This window comes from Podarcis cretensis, assembly GCF_951804945.1.
Source record: "Podarcis cretensis genome assembly, chromosome: 2".
NCBI lineage: Eukaryota > Metazoa > Chordata > Lepidosauria > Squamata > Lacertidae > Podarcis > Podarcis cretensis.
This window is the reverse complement of record NC_137171.1, coordinates 7,416,283-7,434,947: the sequence shown is the minus strand read 5'-3', so window position 1 is coordinate 7,434,947 and position 18,665 is coordinate 7,416,283. Positions and strand designations below refer to the sequence as shown.

The 18,665-nt window shown below is 44.3% G+C and overlaps 1 protein-coding gene and 1 long non-coding RNA gene across 3 annotated transcripts in view; one reads left to right on the top strand and one right to left on the bottom strand.

Annotated features, from left to right (window-relative positions):
• KRT80 (keratin 80) overlaps positions 1-14,447 on the bottom strand; it is a 49,984-nt gene extending 35,537 nt beyond the window's left edge. Inside the window, exon 1 of one of the 2 annotated variants that reach the window (XM_079966647.1) lies at positions 13,442-14,447. In XM_079966647.1, the coding sequence (XP_079822773.1) occupies positions 13,442-13,780 (339 nt within the window). In that variant the 5' untranslated portion in view covers positions 13,781-14,447. The remainder of the gene's footprint in view (positions 1-13,441) is intronic. The other variant, XM_079966646.1, reaches the window with a different exon arrangement.
• Positions 8,508-18,665, top strand: part of LOC307210795 — a 58,485-nt gene continuing 48,327 nt past the window's right edge. The window contains exon 1 of the long non-coding RNA XR_013836122.1: positions 8,508-9,972. This is a non-coding gene — a long non-coding RNA (uncharacterized lncRNA). The remainder of the gene's footprint in view (positions 9,973-18,665) is intronic.

Below are 18,665 nucleotides of genomic sequence, written 5' to 3'. Positions count from 1 at the left end.
AATTAACACCCTTCTATTGTGTGGGTTTGTTTATGTGTAAACTTTTGGACGCCATCCAGGACCAAATAGTCTCCTACCTGTAACGTAGCTATTTCATTTAAGTATATTGCATTGTACTGTACAGGCAGTGTTTTTCCCTTTTCTTTTCAGGGGGTACTCAAGGTTACACAGTACCGGCACTTTTTGGGGGTTGTTGTTGTTAAAAAGTGTGGCACCTATTTTTCTAGACCCCCCCCCCCCCCGCGCGCGTACACGTAATGTACATCCATTACAGAATGGCATATTTTCATTTTTTTGTTGTTTTTGTTTTATTTGCCCCAATCTTGGTATGGCTCACCCATCACACAAAATGGAGGCACGACCCTAACCTACAAAAAGAGCTATATGTGCTGCCACTGTTGCCTTCGCACTTGCTTTAGTTGCCCTTGAATACAAAGCCATCTGTTTGAAACCCTCTTGCAGACAGCAACCTGACAATATTCAAGATAAGGAACACTCAGACTGATTAACATTTGTGTATTTACTTAGATCTCTGCCTAGCACGCCACACTGCGAATATTTCCAGGACCATTTGTCTGTTTCAGTACAGTGTAACTTGCCTCAAAAGTTTCTGCAGTATCTGCATCAAATACTCTTTAAAGTAAAGATAAAGGCAGCTTGACTTCGTGTTTCATGAAGCACTTCCAAGAAACTTTAAAGCATTTTTCAGATTTTTCAAAAGGACTAATTAACGGCTTCTCCTTCCGTCGTGCAGCTCTCTCCACACAAATCCTGCAGCTGAGAACTGCCAAAGCCTCCATCACTGAGGTTTCGTTTCAAAATATGTAACGAGCATCTTACCCAAGAGGGTAGTACCAGAAGCCTCTGGGCAAGTTTCTGGATCAATATCTTTTGAAGGTGTAGGCACACTTTCCTCCACAGGTATGAGAACTATGCCAAGAGCCAAAGCCCTTTCTCTCATGTTGTTGTTGTTTTTAAACTCATCTCATTCTAGAACTGTACAGAATGGAAAGGAACCAGAAAGGAGGAGAGACCAGAGATCAATCCAGCTGATAATTTGTGTGAGAGAGCCAGTCACTTCTGGCCTCTGGCCACACAGTGACCTGAACTTTACTGTACCTTGCAACCAAGCTGAAATGTGCGGTAAACTTGATGGTATAGTAAAGCATGCCTCACTGTACAACAGGGTATTATAGGTGACTGTAGACAACCTACAATGAACTTTTACATGATTGCCACACCACAAATAGGTGTCCTAAGCCCTTCCAAAGTGCACAATGATAATAATCTGAATCCTGAAATACAAAATAATGGATAGTTCATGGACAGGAAAAAACACAACTTTCTCATCCTCTGAACCTCATCTGAAACTCAACTTTTCAAGAGTACAAAGTGAGGGGGTAAATACAAACATTAGATCCATGCTTCCTAGGTGAAAAACTTCTGGGAAATGATATATAATGAGATGAAAAAAATGTTGAAATATACATTTATAAAGAAACCATAAGCATTTCTACTGGGCATCGTAGGAAGTGATGTAAATAGAAAAGATTTTAAGCTGTTTTCATATGCAACGACGGCAGCAAGAATATTATTGGCACAAAAATGGAAGCAAGAAGAACTACCGACGAAAGAAGAATGGAGGATGAAATTGATGGACTATGCAGAATTAGATAAATTAACAGGAAGAATTCAAAATCTGTGGGACCAGAGATTCACAGAAGACTGGAGTACCGTATTTTTCGCCCGATAGGATGCACTTTTCCCCCTCCAAAAATGAAGGGGAAATGTGTGTGCATCCTATGGGGCGAATGCAGGCTTTCGCTGAAGCCTGGAGAGCGAGAGGGGTCGGTGCGCACAGACCCCTCTCACTCTCCAGGCTTCGCGGACCTCTCCGCAAGCAGCGGAGCGCTCCCGCTGCTTGCGGAGAGTTGCTTGCATGCCGAAGCCTGCGCGCAGGAGCGCTCCTGCTGCTTGCGGAGAGGTGCCTGCATGCCGAAGCCTGCGCGCGCTGAGCTCAGCGCGTCCAGGCTTCGCGGACCTCTCCGCAAGCGGCGGGAGCCAGCCCTGGGCTCCCACGGCTTGCAGAGAGCTGCCTGTTTGGGGACTGGGGTCGGGGGAAGCTCAGGCCTCCCCCGCCCCAGCCCCGCGCCTGGGGGAAAAATAATTTTCCCCCCTTTATTCCCCCCCCCAAAAAAACTAGGTGCGCCTTATGGGACGGTGCGTCCTATAGGGCGAAAAATGCGGTAAATTTACGGACTATTTGAAAAGTAATTGTGATGATCAGATTACGTTTGTAGGTTTGCAAGAAGTTTTGTGAGGTGAATTATTTGAAATATTGCAAAAATAGATAAAAGGGAGGATGGTTAGCTAAGATATTTAAAGGCAATATGAATTTAAGAAATGCAGAAGAAGTGATAAGAATGGTGGATCATCAGAGGTGCTGATGGAAGTCCAAAAAATAGATTGTATAAGATGTGAAGTTTTGTGGTATGTATTATAATTTATATGTTAAAAATTAATAAAAATTATTCAAAAGAAAAAAGATCCATGCTTCCTAGTGATCCATTGGGTTATCACAATTGGCTCTGCAATGCAAATTACATAAGATTGTATCCAGTGCTCATCCTGTTTAGAACAGACCCACTGAAATTAACAAGCACGGCTTACTTAGGCCCATTTATTAAAATTGGTCAGCTCTGAAGAGGTAGAGCATCTGCTTTGCAAGCAGAAGGTTCAGGTTCAATCCCCATCATCTCCAGGTGAGGCTGGGAGACAACCCTTTCTGAAATCTTGGAGAGGCCCTGCCAGGCAGTGTAGACAATACTGAGTTTGATGGACCAGTTTCCTGTGCTCCTGTATTTATAGAATTACAGTTGGATGCAACCCATAATTGTTGGTTGGGCTAGAGAATATAAAAGCCATGAACCAATATCAACTTGTGCATATCAAAGAAGATGTTATGGACAGGTACCCACAATTTCACTGGCCAGAGTACCAGAGATGAGCGCCCCCTTGGTCTCTGGCGAGGAGGAACAACACCCAGCAGCCACCCAAAGACTGTTTGCTGAAGAGAAGAAAATGATACAGGTGTTTCTTACTCTTTCTTCCTTTCTCCCAATAGCATTGTAAGGCAAGGGCAACTTAGCCTTCGCTCTGTACTTGCTCAAAGCTTGAGTAGGAAGAAGAGTTTGGCTAAGATAAGGAATTGGCATGAGGCTGAGGAACACTTGCTGTTTCTTCCTTCTCCAAACCTCTGAGCAAAGGGCTTGGTGGAGAGGTAAGGATGTTTATCTCTTGCGTGTATCAGATAAGGTACAGCAGGTGTTTCACTTTCTGCATCTTATCTTATGCAAATAAGATGCCTCTCTTCTTTGGGGTGGGGGCACAATTTCATTCCAGCCGTGCAAGTTTTCTTACCACTGCCACACAACTGCGGTTTTCAGTAATCCCATGCCGACGTCTTACAGCTGCTTCAGTCTACAGTATTACTTAGTCTGGGTTCAGATTTTGAAACCCACCACTGCAAAACAACCTAAATGGGGTTCACCGGTAGCATTAGATAAGCAGAATCCAGGCTGATTTCAGCACAGATCAGGGACTAGCAGTGGGTGTATCTGTCAATGTTGGTTTATCTCGGTTTCTCATGTATCCCGTCTTCAGTTCAGTTCCCCACATTTCCACATCAGTTTGAAAGTTTTTAAAATGAAAGATCCTTGTGAAAATTCACCAGCGTTTTAGAGTACATTTCTTCTAATATACACTTTTTTGCATGCAATTTCTCCCAATATAATGCATTTCTATAGACACCTTTTCACCTGATCCAGAAAAAATGTATACATTTCTCAGTTGGAGAACTAAGTCGTAAAATTCAGAAAAGTGAGAATTCGAAGGATTGTTTTATTTCCCTTCAGGTAGTTTCAGTTAGGTGGACTAACATGCAAACTCCAACTATTTTTTCTCCAACTGTATCAGTGACTCCTCTCCACAAACTGAAGTGAAAGGAAATTAGCAGAGAAGAAGAAGAAGAAGAAGAAGAAGAAGAAGAAGAAGAAGAAGAAGAGGGGGAGGAGTTTGGATTTGATTTCCTGCCTTTCACTCCCTTTAAGGAGTCTCAAAGCAGCTAACATTCTCCTTTCCCTTCCTCCCCCACAACAAACACTCTGTGAGGTGAATGGGGCTAAGAGACTTCAAAGAAGTGTGACTAGCCCAAGGTCACCCAGCAGCTGCATGTGGAGGAGCGGAGACGCGAACCTGCTTCCCCAGATTACAAGACTACCACTCTTAACCACTACACCACACTGGCAGAGGTGACATGGGCTTAGGTATCCATGACTGTGCATAGCTAAATCAAAATCCATTCACTGGGCCTCCTCAAAGAAGCTGCAGTTCTGCTCCATCAAACATCCTCCTTCTACTTTCCCCCTTTCTTCTCCAGGGAGAAAACGAAGAACCTAGTTTGTGAACATACTGCTACACAGCAAACAATAAAAATGTATTAAACAAGCCTCTATAAATAACAACCCACTGACAGTTCTTGCATTGAGTTCAACAGATGAAGATTTGAACAAGTTTACAATGAGTCAAGAAGGAAAATGGCAGTCCCTATAAATTCAGTGCAAGCTTCTCATCAAAACATGTCCACATTTCTTGATTATTGGCTTTGGCTCAAGCTGCTGTGCTAACAAGCCTGTCAACCTGTGTTTAGACAGTATTATCTTCCTAAAGAGCATCTGCTTCTCTTTATCCAAAGATTGCACATGATAGAGAATTCACCCCCTCTTTTGGCAACCTCTTCCTTACTTAATTACCACCATTGGTTCCTGCTTCCAATGTTTGTTTGGAACTGCCAATGAACAACCAAGGAGAGATGTCTGATAGCATTATTATACAGCACCTAGAGGCTCCAAAGGAGATGGTTGTCCTATTGAGCAATCTCTCGTACAGGCATAAAAGGAGCACAAGTTCAAAAACAGCTCCAGTTAAAGAGAGACACAAACTTGGAAGGAAATGGAGTACGTATATAGATCAGGAGAAAGAAAAAGGAGACACCTCCAATTCCAAAGTTAATTAATCTCTGCTTTGTGAATCCAGTCTATGATCATTATCATACAGCTAGCTGATTTATAGAAGATAAAATTCAGATTTTTCTGAGTTTCTAGCCAAAGAGTAGTGCATTCTGTGATGATTGAGCAGTGACATGCCCTTACTTAGGCAGTGTGACATTCTAACCCTTGCCCAAACTTGATGCATCACTGATCTGTTATGCTTTGGGTTTAACAGCCTTAATATATGGCCTGATTCTGGCACGAAAAACTCTCCCCAAATGCTTCTCTGAATACACATAGCTGCCTTGTATGACTCAGGCTGCTGGCCTGTCTAGCCTGCTGGTAGTCGATCTACAAGGCTCTCCAGCACTTCAGAGAAGGATGCTTTGAGTGTTGCCACCCAGTATGGCCGAGCAGTCTCTTTTCATACCAAACAGCCCTGCATTTCGAGGGGTGCCCAGGGAGATGCCCTCTTTCCATGTGGCCAATACTGGAAAAACAGGATGAGAAAAGGTGAGAAGATAAGTGGTCACCTTAATTTAAAGGCAAGCCACAAATGAATCCTCAAAGTGCCCTGGGTGGGAAACAACCCCATTTCAGTTGCATTTCCAGGGTCAAGGGACAGAAAAGGAAGCAGCATTGTTTCTTGGGAGCGTTTGAGGTTTCAGTCAGAAAGGAGATTCCACCTTTGAGGTTACAATCTGAAAGGAAGAATTTTCTGTTAGTAAGAGCTGCTAGACAGTGGAAGAGACTGCCTCAGAAGGTGTTGGGGTCTCTTTCATTGGAGGTTCTTAGGCAGAGGTTGGGTGGCCATCACCCTCAGGGTCTTCTTCCAACTCTAGAATTCTATGACAATTCACACAGTGTCGTGGCAAGCTGATAGTGGCAATGCTGCCCCAATGCATTTTGATGCTCTTGGCAAAGAACAAGAAGCCCCCCCCCACTCTCTGCTCCACATACAAAACCCAATAGGGCTACCACCTGAATCCCATTTCAACACTGGCAAAAGGGCAGGGCAGTCTGTTCCTGAGAGCAGCAGCTTATCTTACAGACTACTTGACCTACATGTCTCTGGTCCACAGCAGCTCCCTGGTGCTCCCTGTTCTCCAGCACCTGCTACCTAAGGCAGCTCCCTCACTCTGTCTAATGGTAGGCTGGTCCCTGGCTGAAGGCTTTCCTTTTGCTTAATTAAGTTTAAAAAGATAGACAGACACCCACCAGCCAACGTGTCTCATAGTACGATTCCTCCCTCCACCTGAAAGGAATCATGCAACCTATTTCTTCTTAATTCAATTTTTAAAGCAGCAGAAGGGATAACAGTGAGATGACTGACAATGAATAGAGGTACAAAGTAAAAGGGAAAGTGATTTTGGGGCAGGGTGGGGGACTAACTGGGATTTTAATTAATTAAAGGAGATTTGGGTAATCTGGAAAAGGAAATTAACGGGAGAATTTATTTGGGGAGATTTAGCTGGAATGCTCCAACTACCTCACAATTGCACTCATTTCACATGCTAGCAAGGTTATGCTTGAAATTCTACAAGGAAGGCTCAAGCAGTATGTGGAATGAAAACTCCCAGAAGTGCAAGCTGAATTTAGAAGAGGCAGAGGAACCAGAGACCAAATTGCAAACATGCGCTGGATTATGGAGAAAGCTAGAGAGTTCCAGAAAGAAATCTACTTCTGCTTCATTGACTATGCAAAAGACTTTGACTGTGTCGACCACAGCAAACTATGGCAAGTTCTTAAAGAAATGGGAGTGTCTGATCACCTCATCTGTCTCATGAGAAATCTCTATGTGGGACAAGAAGCTACAGTTAGAACTAGATATGGAACAACTGATTTGGTTCAAAATTGGGAAAGGAGTACGGCAAGGCTGTATATTGTCTCCCTACTTATTTAACTTAAATGCAGAATTCATCATGCGAAAGGCTGGGCTGGATGAATCCCTAGCCGGAATTAACTTTGCCGGAAGAAATATCAACAACCTCAAATATGCAGATGACACAACATTGATGGCAGAAAGTGAGGAGGAATTAAAGAACCTTTTAATGAGGGTGAAAGAGGAGAGCGCAAAATATACTTTGAAGCTCAACATCAAAAAAACGAAGATCATGGCCACTGGTCCCATCACCTCCTGGCAAATAGAAGGGGAAGAAATGGAGGCAGTAAGAGATTTTACTTTCTTGGGTTCCATGATCACTGCAGATGGTGACAGCAGCCACGAAATTAAAAGACGCCTGCTTCTTGGGAGAAAAGCAATGACAAACCTAGACAGCATCTTAAAAAGCAGAGACATCACCTTGCCAACAAAGGTCCGTATAGTTCAAGCTATGGTTTTCCCAGTAGTGATGTATGGAAGTGAGAGCTGGACCATCAAGAAGGCTGATCGCCGAAGAATTGATGCTTTTGAATTATGGTGCTGGAGGAGACTCTTGAGAGTCCCATGGACTGCAAGAAGATCAAACCTATCCATTCCTAAGGAAATCAGCCCTGAGTGCTCACTGGAAGGACAGATCGTGAAGCTGAGGCTCCAATACTTTGGCCACCTCATGAGAAGAGAAGACTCCCTGGAAAAAACCCAGATGTTGGGAAAGATGGAGGGCACAAGGAGAAGGGGACGGCAGAGGATGAGATGGTTGGATAGTGTTCTTGAAGCTACCAGCATGAGTTTGACCAAACTGTGGGAGGCAGTGGAAGACAGGAGTGCCTGGCGTGCTCTGGTCCATGAGGTCACGAAAAGTTGGACGTGACTAAACGACAAAACAACAACACAATCGGCTTACTTTCTCTGAAATGTAAGTAATTATTTGAAAATTTGCCTCTATACTTATAACCCTGCTACTGTTACATGAGGCTGGCAGAATTTCACCAACCATTTCTTTCCTATGAAGCTGGACTATCTCATAGCATAGCTAGTGCCCAGCCCTATTACGGCTGCAGAAGTGAAGTTGCTTGATGCCACACTGGAGACAGGAGAATTTTTTCAACACTGACATGCTGAGACTGGGCTTAAGTGCCAACCCCAAAGCGATTCTGTCTAGCACTGTGATACTGCAATGTAGCTGAAGGGCATCATGTACAGTTTTGCTGGTGCAGCAGTGCTGAGCGCTGGATTACAAAGTCATTTGTATCATGCCCATTTGGCAGGGGGGGGCAGAATTAGAATGAATAGTTTCTATGGTAATTTAAATGTGCAAAATTCATTACAATTCTTTTATCTCCTACAACAACTCCTGGTGGTGGGCATACTCATTTTATACATGGCGAACAGAGATTGAGAAAGACTGGCTTGCCAAAATAACCCAGGGCTCATCCCTCCCACTTCCCGAAACTTAAAGAATTCCAGCCAGGCACTTTTGCATAAAGACGTATGAACTGGCTGGTCTCAGATATAGCACACAAATCTTGATCATAAGAGGTGGAAAGTGGGCAGGGTGACTCCTCCAATCATAGAAATAGCTGTCCACTAAATCAGTGATTGGCTGGTTCTGCTGATTTGTTTCTGTTCTCCATGTGAGCACTTGTGTGCAAGAAATGATTATAGGAAGTGGCCTCCAGGGAAAGAGCTGCTACAATCTGAATTTAAGGACCCCAAACTACATGTTAGGCAGAATGTGCATCTTCTGCCAGTGAGAGCTACAGCTACACATCTCTTTCCTCTTATACTGCCCGTAAAATTTAAAGAAGATGCCTGACTCGATGGTGTCATGCTCAGTTTTCCTATCCACCCCCCTGCAAAAAAGGCAGCAGTTGATGAAGGGATGCTGTTCCACGGAAACTCTGAGCATCATCTATTGTGTTATGCATTTTCTAAAGATTACAGCAGATCACCCTTTTCCAGCATGGTTTCCTCCAGAAATTTTGGGTTACAACTCCCATCAGCCTTAGCCCAAAACATCTGGAGGGCACCAGGTTAACAAAAGTTGTAGTAGAAAGGCCCGGGAGGAAAGACTTTGATTGGCAGCTGCCTTACAGTCCTTATTGACATGTACTTTGACTTCCAGACCCACAAAAACAATGTGTGTTGCAGAGGATTCTGGTGAGGGTTGTACATGCAGGCTGGTGTCCAGACCTGCCCTGATGAGCTGTTATTGTACCCTAAAACATTCCCAGCACCCTCCCTTGTAGATTTATATTCCAGGGAAAGATCTGTGGTGGTGGGCAAGCTGCCTTTCAAGGACAGCTGTCAACCATTGTTCTTTTTTCATGGAGTAATCCCAGATACATCTCCATGGAACCAAGGACCAACACAATTTGACACCATTGAGGACGATCACCTTGGCTCCCAGTGTGCCTCCTGTTTCTTCAGGAATGAGTATAAAAATCCATATATGGTCAAAAAGCCAGATCAAAGTTCAGTTGCATTTGTCTCCAGTAGCTCACACAACAGAGAACATGCCTGCACATTTATCCATTTGCATGTCATAAACACTGGGTGTAGTATTCACATAACTGAGGAATAAACAGTGTCTCTTAAAATGAAATCACAGTGGTGCCTGTGTGTGTGTGTGTGATTTTTTTGGTTTTAAGATTGGCACTTGCTGCCTACATTAGACACTTCAGTGAAGCAACCCTTGAGGAGATTACCATCTGTTTACGGAACATGAGGGCTTTGCAGGAACCTGCCTTGGGTAGTTCAACTATTTCACTTTCAAAACAACCTTCTGCCTTGCCTATGAGGACTTAGTATACCACAGGAGAGAGGTGGTGGGGAGATAATTGTATGCTGCTGCAGTAACATTTCTTCTTCAAACTTCTAAAGGCTTGCATTCTGGTCAAATCTAAAGGACCTCTCCTGTGATCTATGAAAAGTACCCATGTGCTTTTCCCTGCTGAAAGAACCAAGGAAGATCACTTGGTGTTTTCCTAACTTCATAAGGCTATATGTGATGCCTGGCAAAGGACATTCCTGTCATCAGAGGTAAGGCCTTATACCTATTGTACACCTTGAGCAGAATGTGCTGGAAGATAGAGGTATTTGCATCAAAAGACCTTCTGCGCTTGCCAGTTCATTTCCATCCCCAGTTAAGGTCCTGGTTTGGGCCTTTAAAGCCTGAAACGGCATAGGTTTGAGTTTCTGAAATACCATCTTCACCTCCATGAAGCTGCCCCTCAACAAAGATTGTCACAGGCCCTTCTGTTCCAGATGCTGTTGCCCTCTGACATTAGGCAAATCATGGCTAACAGAGAGAGAAGGTGCCTTCTGGGTGATAGCACCAATATTGTGGAACTCCTTTCCTAGGTACTTACTATATTTTGGCATCAGATAATGGCTGTTCCATACTCTCAAGTACTAGAACCTGGGAAACCAGATTCTACGTTCAGCCATGAAGGTTCTAAGGTGACCTTGGGCCAGCTATCAGCTGTTCGACTAACCTATCTCACAGGGCTGCTGTGAGGGGGGAGGGACCTATGTATGCCACCCTTGGGCTTCTTGGAGGAAAAATGGAATATACATGCAATAAATAAATATTAAACATTTTGATTGAATGGTTTTTTGGGAGCTCATGGGTTTCATTCACCCACTGCCCCCTTTTTTTTTTTGCATTATTAGTGCATGGACTTTATTAATTTGCTGCTTCTGCTGTTTGTATCATGTTTTTAGTATTATAATTACAGTGGTATCTCTGGTTGCGAATGGGATCCATTCTGGAGCCCCGTTCGCAACATGAGCAGAACGCAACCTGCATTCACCACTTCTGCACATGTGCGTGATGTCATTTTGAGTGTCTGCGCATGCGCGAGCAGTGAAACCCAGAAGTAACCCTTTCCAGTACTTCCGGGTCGCCATGGGACGCAACCTGAAAAGATTTAACCTGAAACGTCTTTAACATGAGGTTTGACTGTATTATAGTCCTGAAGATTTTGTTAGGTGCCTAGAACAGTCTGCAGAAAAGCATGATGAACGAATGAATGAATGAAATCTTTTCTTAAATCCACTTCAGACAGTAGGGTGGTATGTAGGGGACATGTTTTTGAATGCTCCTCCCACCAACACAAATAAATAGCTCCCTCCATGAAGTAAACTAGGACATTAGGAATATTCTCTAGGATTTGTTAGTTTATTACATGTTTGGAACTTTTAACTTTGGAATGCATTTGAGAACATGGCACCCCTCCACATTCTGAAGTGGTGCAGTCTAGAATTCTGTTATCTTATATCTTCATGCCTCTTTTATTTCCAGTGGCAACAGTGAGGGATGAAGGGCTAGTTAGAGAGTAGGAAGGGATGACTGAATGGCAACTTTTGAGTCCTCTTTGCTCTTCTCTTCAAATTGTTCAGATGCTAATAGAGCAGCTGACAAGGTACAAACTATGAAGCTGAATCTATCCTGCTGACTGAAAACTTGTTTAATGGACATTACCTTCCCCAAGAACCCATAGTTGCATAGCTGCATGTTGGAGGGTATGTAGTTGCTGCAGCTCTGTGAATGGGATGGTTAGGATCTTTAACAGAATTCTCCTGAAACTACAATTCCCATAATTCTCTGGGAAGCTGTTCAACAGAGATCCCCAGAAGTGCATTTTTGTCACCCTGGGGGCCTTTCATGCGACTATTTTGAATGCACTAATAGACAGTTGTTATCATTCGTCACATAGGGACGCAGGTGGCGCTGTGGGTTAAAGCCTCAGCGCCTAGGACTTGCCGATCAAAAGGTCGGCAGTTCGAATCCCTGCGGCGGGGTGTGCTCCCGCTGCTCGGTCCCAGCGCCTGCCAACCTAGCAGTTCGAAAGCACCTCTGGGTGCAAGTAGATAAATAGGGACCGCTTACCAGCGGGAAGGTAAATGGCGTTTCCGTGTGCGGCTCTGGCTCGCCAGAGCAGCGATGTCACGCTGGCCACGTGACCCGGAAGTGTCTCCGGACAGCGCTGGCCCCTGGCCTCTTAAGTGAGATGGGTGCACAACCCCAGAGTCTGTCAAGACTGGCCCGTACGGGCAGGGGTACCTTTACCTTTACCTTTATCATTCGTCACATAAGACCTAGTCATCTCCTTTTAAGGAAAATGGTGGTTGCATCACATTTCATCTCTGCTCTGACTGAAATTTTACTCCATGCAACATGAATCATATCCAAAACATATATTTAAAGGGGAAAACACAGCTCTCAGGATTCTTTGATGGAAGCCATGGTATAAATGTGCTTTAAATGTGCATGTGACTCTGGTCACGTATTACATAATGCCTGCAACGTTACTTGTGAATAGTGAGTGACATAGCCACTCTCCTCATATGTCTGAAGGTTTGTGACCTTTTGTTCTGTTTGCAAATATTCCCTCCCACCCCATGCTTCCTCTTCTGTACCATCCCACTGTGGGTGTGTTTATGTAGCTCTTTTAAAAATTGTGGGTCACTTTTAAGGCTATGGAGGGACTGGAGCAACCCCCCTATGAGGAAAGCTTATGATGATTGGGCCTTCCTTAGTTCTGGGGGGCGGGGCAGGGAAAAGACAAGTAAAGGGGCACATTATCATAAAAATTATACATGCTATGAAGGAAGTGGATAGAGAGAAGTCTATCACCCCTCTCTCATAACATTAGAAGCACGGGATCTGGTGAAGGTCAATGGTGGGAGCTCAGGCAAAAGGAAGTACTTTTGCACAGAGTCTATAGTTAAACGATGGAATCCACTGCTACATGATGTGTCAAAGGCCACCAACTTTGACAGCTTCGGAAGAGGAATAAAAGGAAATCAAAGGCATGGGGAAAAAGGCTATCAGTGGCTACTTATGTTGGCTATGTTCTACCTCAACTGAATACCAGTTGCCAGGGGTCACAAGCAGGCAGGGTACTGTTGCACTCATGTTCTGCTTATGGGTCTCCCACAGGCCTCTGATTGGCTACTGTGAGAACAGATGCTAGACTAAATGAACCATCAGCCTGGACCAGCAGGGCTCTTGTTGATGCCTAGCCATTATCGCAAACCTAATTATATTCCTTTGAAGATATACGCTTTTAGTCTCCTAAACTGGAGAATCTATTTGTTCTTATTTTATTTATTAAGAAACCTGTAAACGGCAACCATCCACCCCCCATAAACACACAGGCCAAGGCTATCCCCACCTGTTACACCTTAGGACTGACAACAGTACTTCACAACTGCTGTTGACTTTGGACTAGTAAGACTAGAAATAAAATCTTGGAAGTTATATTGTGTGGCATTAGATACTGATAGTCTTTGGACTGCGCCAGAGCTGTCCTGGTACCTGAAGCAGAGAACTGAAATTACAGCAACATACACAGGTGATAACTTGCCACCCTACAATGGTACCCTAAAGCTGCCACCTGAATCAACCACCTAAAGCAGCTCTCTCACACTGCCTTGCACACTGGTCAATACAAAGAGAAGCGTCATCTTACCTTCCCATTCAAATAATAGTATACAATCTTACCTTTCCAATTAAGGCGGCGAATTGGTTATTGAGTGTCCTGATCTCATCTTTCTCCTTGGTCTTTATCTCCTGCAAGGAGGGATCTATATCCAGGTGTAGCGGTGTCAGAAGCCGTTTGTTGACCGAAACCTTTGGGTAAGAGCAGCGGCTGTGTCCGGTGAGGCTTGAAGAGCTGAAGTTGTTCCTGCTGGTGCTCACCCCCATGGTGGGGCTGTTGCAGGCCCCATACCTTGAAGAAGGGGAGCAAGAACGCTCTCTCCGCATGCTAAAAGAGCCTCCTGGCGAAGCGAAAGAGCTGCTGTTGCTACGGCTCCGGAAGTCCCTCGAGTGGCTAGTCATTGCGGCTACAAGGGGGCCAGATGAAGCAGTAGGTACTACTGAGAAAGAGAATAAGCACACCAGGGAGCAGAGCAGATTTCAATTCCTGTCTGCGCTGAGCTCAGTTTAGCTAATGAATTACAAACACCTGTTCTGCTATGTTCATAAAGTAAGGAGGGTGTGACTGTTGATGTAATCCAGATCAACCTGTTGGCTTTCTCTCTCCCCCCTCCCTTCCTCCTTCCCGCCTGCCTTTTGTAGTTTTGTTTGTGAGGTGAGCGCACATGCACAGGCACTTGTAGTTGAAAAAGAAAAAAAAACTCAAAGCAAAAATTACTCACTTTACAACCATCTAGATGCACACACACAGTGAGGGTGGAGAGGCTTCCTCAGTCTTAAATGGAAAAAGAGAGTTTTGGAAGGTTGACTGAAAGATCACACAGGAGCAACTGGCCGAGAGTAGAACATGCCAGGATGTTTTCTCAGTTATGACCCAAATCCCGAGTGAATCAAAAGAAACATGTGGTAAAACTATGCACTGATTAAGGAGTGATTTAGCATTTCCAGTTCATTCCTTTTCAGGCTGTTTGAATGCTAAGAGATATCACAAGGGCCTTCTATCTCCTTTTGTCTCGTAGTTAAAACAAGGCGGTTGTGAGTTCATTTTAAATGCAGCAAAGTGAAAAGTAAAGAAACATTCCATGCAAGGGTATGGATAATAACCAGTGCTTCCCCCCCCCCCCGGGGGGGCGCAGGGTTATGCATACCCCTAAACATTTTGTGAATCTAAGTTTTCTTCATTGAGGGGCAGTATTTTATTATGAGTAGGAAAATGAGAGTACCCCTAAACATTTTTTTAAGGGGGAAAAAGCACCGGTACTAGCACACAGCCACAAGCCAACATACACTAGGAGTGTTTGGGGAATTCAATCTTTGCAAATGCCAGTATAAGCTGGCCTGAGTCACACCACTTGGACTAATGTGCAGATTTTGCACTTTTCCGAGCACAATTCAAAGTGTTGGTGCTGACCTTTAAAGCCCTAAACGGTCTCGGTCCAGTATATCTGAAGGAGCGTCTCCACCCCCATCGTTCTGCCCGGACGCTGAGGTCCAGCGCCGAGGGCCTTCTGGCGGTTCCCTCATTGCGAGAAGCAAAGCTACAGGGAACCAGGCAGAGGGCCTTCTCTGTAGTGGCGCCCGCCCTGTGGAACGCCCTTCCAGCAGATGTCAAAGTGATAAACAACTACCTGACATTCAGAAGACATCTTAAGGCAGCCCTGTTCAGGGAAGTTTTTAACGTGTGATATTTTACTGTATTTTTGGTTTTTATGTAAGCCGCCCAGAGTGGCTGGGGAGGCCCAGCCAGATGGGCGGGGTATAAATAATATATTATTATTATTATTATTATTATTATTATTATTATTATTATTCCAAATATTGTGATGTATTTGTGGTTCAATTAAAGTGTCAAAAGGCATTTTTAAAAAATAGAAATATGATAAATATATATTAGATATATAGATATAAAATGCACATAGCAAAATGCAAAGGCAAACCAAGAGTACATATTCTATGTAATTCTTTGGCTTGTGTGACGCACTTGCCACAATGAGAAGGTGCTGATTTTTCTGGATGAAGATGCCATTTCCATCTCATGCATGTGATTTCAGCGGCCACAATCTGGCACACCTCTATGCCCACATCTCTTCCTGTTGAAATTAGGCGGTTTAAGTGGGTCTAACTCTGCACTGAGTTTGTGACCATAAGCAATTAAGTCATATCCTCCAACTAATGAAAGTAGGAACACCCGGTGCTATTTTTCTAGAAAAAGAGGTGCTGGAACTCACCAAGAACTCTTGTTCTCTTATAATGGCACCCACCTGAGAGGGGCCAGAATTGAGTTTCTGTGAGTTCCAGATGAAAAAAAAACAAAACCCTGGGGAAATCCGAATCCAAACCCTCCAACTTTTCTCAGATGAAAATAGGGGAAAGTGGGATATTCTGGGATTAAAACAGAAACCAGGACAGCTTCTGTAAATCCAGCATTGTCCCTGGAAAATAGAGACACTTGGAGGGTCTGTTAAATGCTTGAAGATTATTAAGGGGGACAGTCAATTACATGAAGGGTAGGCCCAACCAGAGCTACACTTTGTTGGAGAAGTTAATCTCATTCCGTCTAGCCCTTTGTAGTATAAGAAGTATATGTAATTATCTGTTTACATTCACTTCACTGCTGTGGTATTTAAGGGGAAATGTCTGCCAACACTTATGAAGTGGCTAGGAAATATTTAAGAGGAAAACAACTATTAGGCGCATTGCTGAGGAGGAGTGTGAACTGGTTCCTCAGTTGGACTGGCCTCAGTTTGGGATGTTCCAAATTAGTTTGGTAAATTCTTATGACACAGGACAAATATTATTTGCACTGCTTATTCCTCTGGGCACTGCCATTCCAGCCATTTATTTCATATTTGCAGTGTTTTAGGCATTTGTTTTTGTGTATCATCACAACATCCTGCTGGAATTGAACATATCCCAGTGCCCCCCACCCAGGCCTAGCATTACATGAGTTTCCCCCAAAGTGGGAAGAAAGTATAGTAATGACCAGTATGGTCACAAAAGTTGGCTGTTTCAAATCTGGTTCAAAGCAAAACTCATCAGTAAGGTTGGCGATTCGAATCCCCGCGACGGGATGAGCTCCTGTTGCTCGGTCCCTGCTCCTGCCAACCTAGAAGTTCGAAAGCTCAAAGTGCAAGTAGATACAGTGGTGCCTCGCAAGACGAAATTAATCCATTCCGTGAGGCTCTTCGTATAGCGGTTTTTTCGTCTTGCGAAGCAAGCCCATTGACAGCTTAGCGGATTAGCGCTATTAGCGGTTTAGCGGCTTTTAGTGATCAGCTGTTAAGTGGCTTATCAGCGGATCAGCTGATAAGCGGCTTAGCGGCTTAGGAAAAGGGGGGGGAAGGGGAAAAAACCCGCAGGAACTCACAAGACATTTCCGTCTTGCGAAGCAAGCCCATAGGGAAATTTGTTTTGCGAAGCGCCTCTAAAACGGAAAACCCTTTCATCTAGCGGGTTTCCATCTTGCGAGGCGTTCGTCTTGCGGGGCACCACTGTAAATAAGTACCACTCCGGCGGGAAGGTAAACAGCGTTTCCGTGCGCTGCTCTGGTTCGCCAGAAGCAGCTTAGTCATACTAGCCACATGACCCGGAAGCTGTACGCCGGCTCCCTCGGCCAATAAAGCAAGACGAGCACTGCAACCCCAGAGTGGTCAACGACTGGACCTAATGGTCAGGGGTCCCTTTATCTTTATCTTTATGTGATGCTTCTTGGCAGTGTGGCTTACTAGCATGCCTCTTCTGCCCCAGTTTGGTTCATCACTGTTTTATTTTCACGAGCAGCCGTAGTAAGTTGCCTTTTTTTTTGCTTTCACTTTAGACCAAGGGCCACTGAAAATACTGCTGCAAGCGGTAATCGAGGAGTTTCATCATGGTGACAATAAGAGAGCTTTGATTTCTTTGTTATGGCAGGGGGAATGACAAAAGAGTAGCCACATAAGTATTTGATTGTTTTGAGCATCAAGAGATGTCTACAGAAGGGCACAATCTAGCTTGATCCTCAGTTACCATACATATAGAGCAGGGGTCAGCAAACTTTTTCAGCAGGGGGCCGATCCTCTGCCCCTTAGATCTTGTGGGGGCCAGACTATATTTTGAAAAAAGGAGAAGAAAAAGAATGAATTCCTATGCCCCACAAATAACCCAGGGATGCATTTGAAATAAAACGACACATTCTACTCATGTAAAACCCGCTGATTCCCAGACCATCTGTGGGCCAGATTTAGAAGGCGATTGGGCCAGATCTGGCCTTCAGGCCTTAGTTTGCCTACCCATGATATAGAGAGAGAGAGTGTGAGAGAGAGTGCAGGTCTCCTGCAAGACTAAAAAGCCAAACCTATCAGATTTCAGTGCTGCTGCCCTAACCTTTGTTGATTGCATTGGAAAAGTATGCAAACCCTCACAGTTACCAAAGCTTCTTTTAAAAATTCTTACTAGCAAGCCAGGTCTCCCACACAACTGAAAAACCAATCTTAACGGTTTACGATTTTATTGCCTTTTCTACTATGACATAACAACAACAACAACAACAACAACAACAACAACGGTAGTATCCAACTAGCACATCCTATCAGTGCAAGGATTTCTATTTGTACAACAGAACTTGCCCTGTTTTCTTCTCCTGCCCCACACCTGCCCCACACCCTCCCCACATCTACTCTGGAAGCTAGGGAGAACTCTGAGAAGAGATTTAGGGAGCTCATTGGGGGAGGTGGGTTAGTTCCATTGTGCAAGCAGAAATCCTTGCGCTGACAGAACAGGGTGCTCGCACTACTTTGAATACAACCCTCAAGTGAAGTTCTGCAAGAGTTATTGTACAGCCAATCTGTACAACAGATTGTAGATGTATGTCAGCTTTTTTTAAGGAGCACAAGCCCTGTTACACTATGAAAACAAAATTTCAGGTGCTGTCATCCCACCATCCACAGGTGCTGCAGGAATTAGACATGTGGACAGATGGCGGCAATTGCACAACACTACATTTAATGTGGGTGTACAATTCCAAAACTCCTGCTGCACTTTGTGATTTCTGTGCATGTTCAGTAAGGTGAAGCAGGTGGAGAAACAGAAGGGTCTTCGCATATACAAAGTAAGCACATTTCAGTCATTTACCACCCAGTGGTCTGAATGGGATACAGAGGATGTTAATCCTTAGGGCCAAATTCAACTGATGGGTCATAGTGGTGGAAGCCAGCACAAGGACTTCCAATAGCACAGCCAGGCTCCCTCCCCACCCCACTCTTCCCCCCATGGCCTTCACATATTTCCTCAAACTAACTTGGGGCGTGTG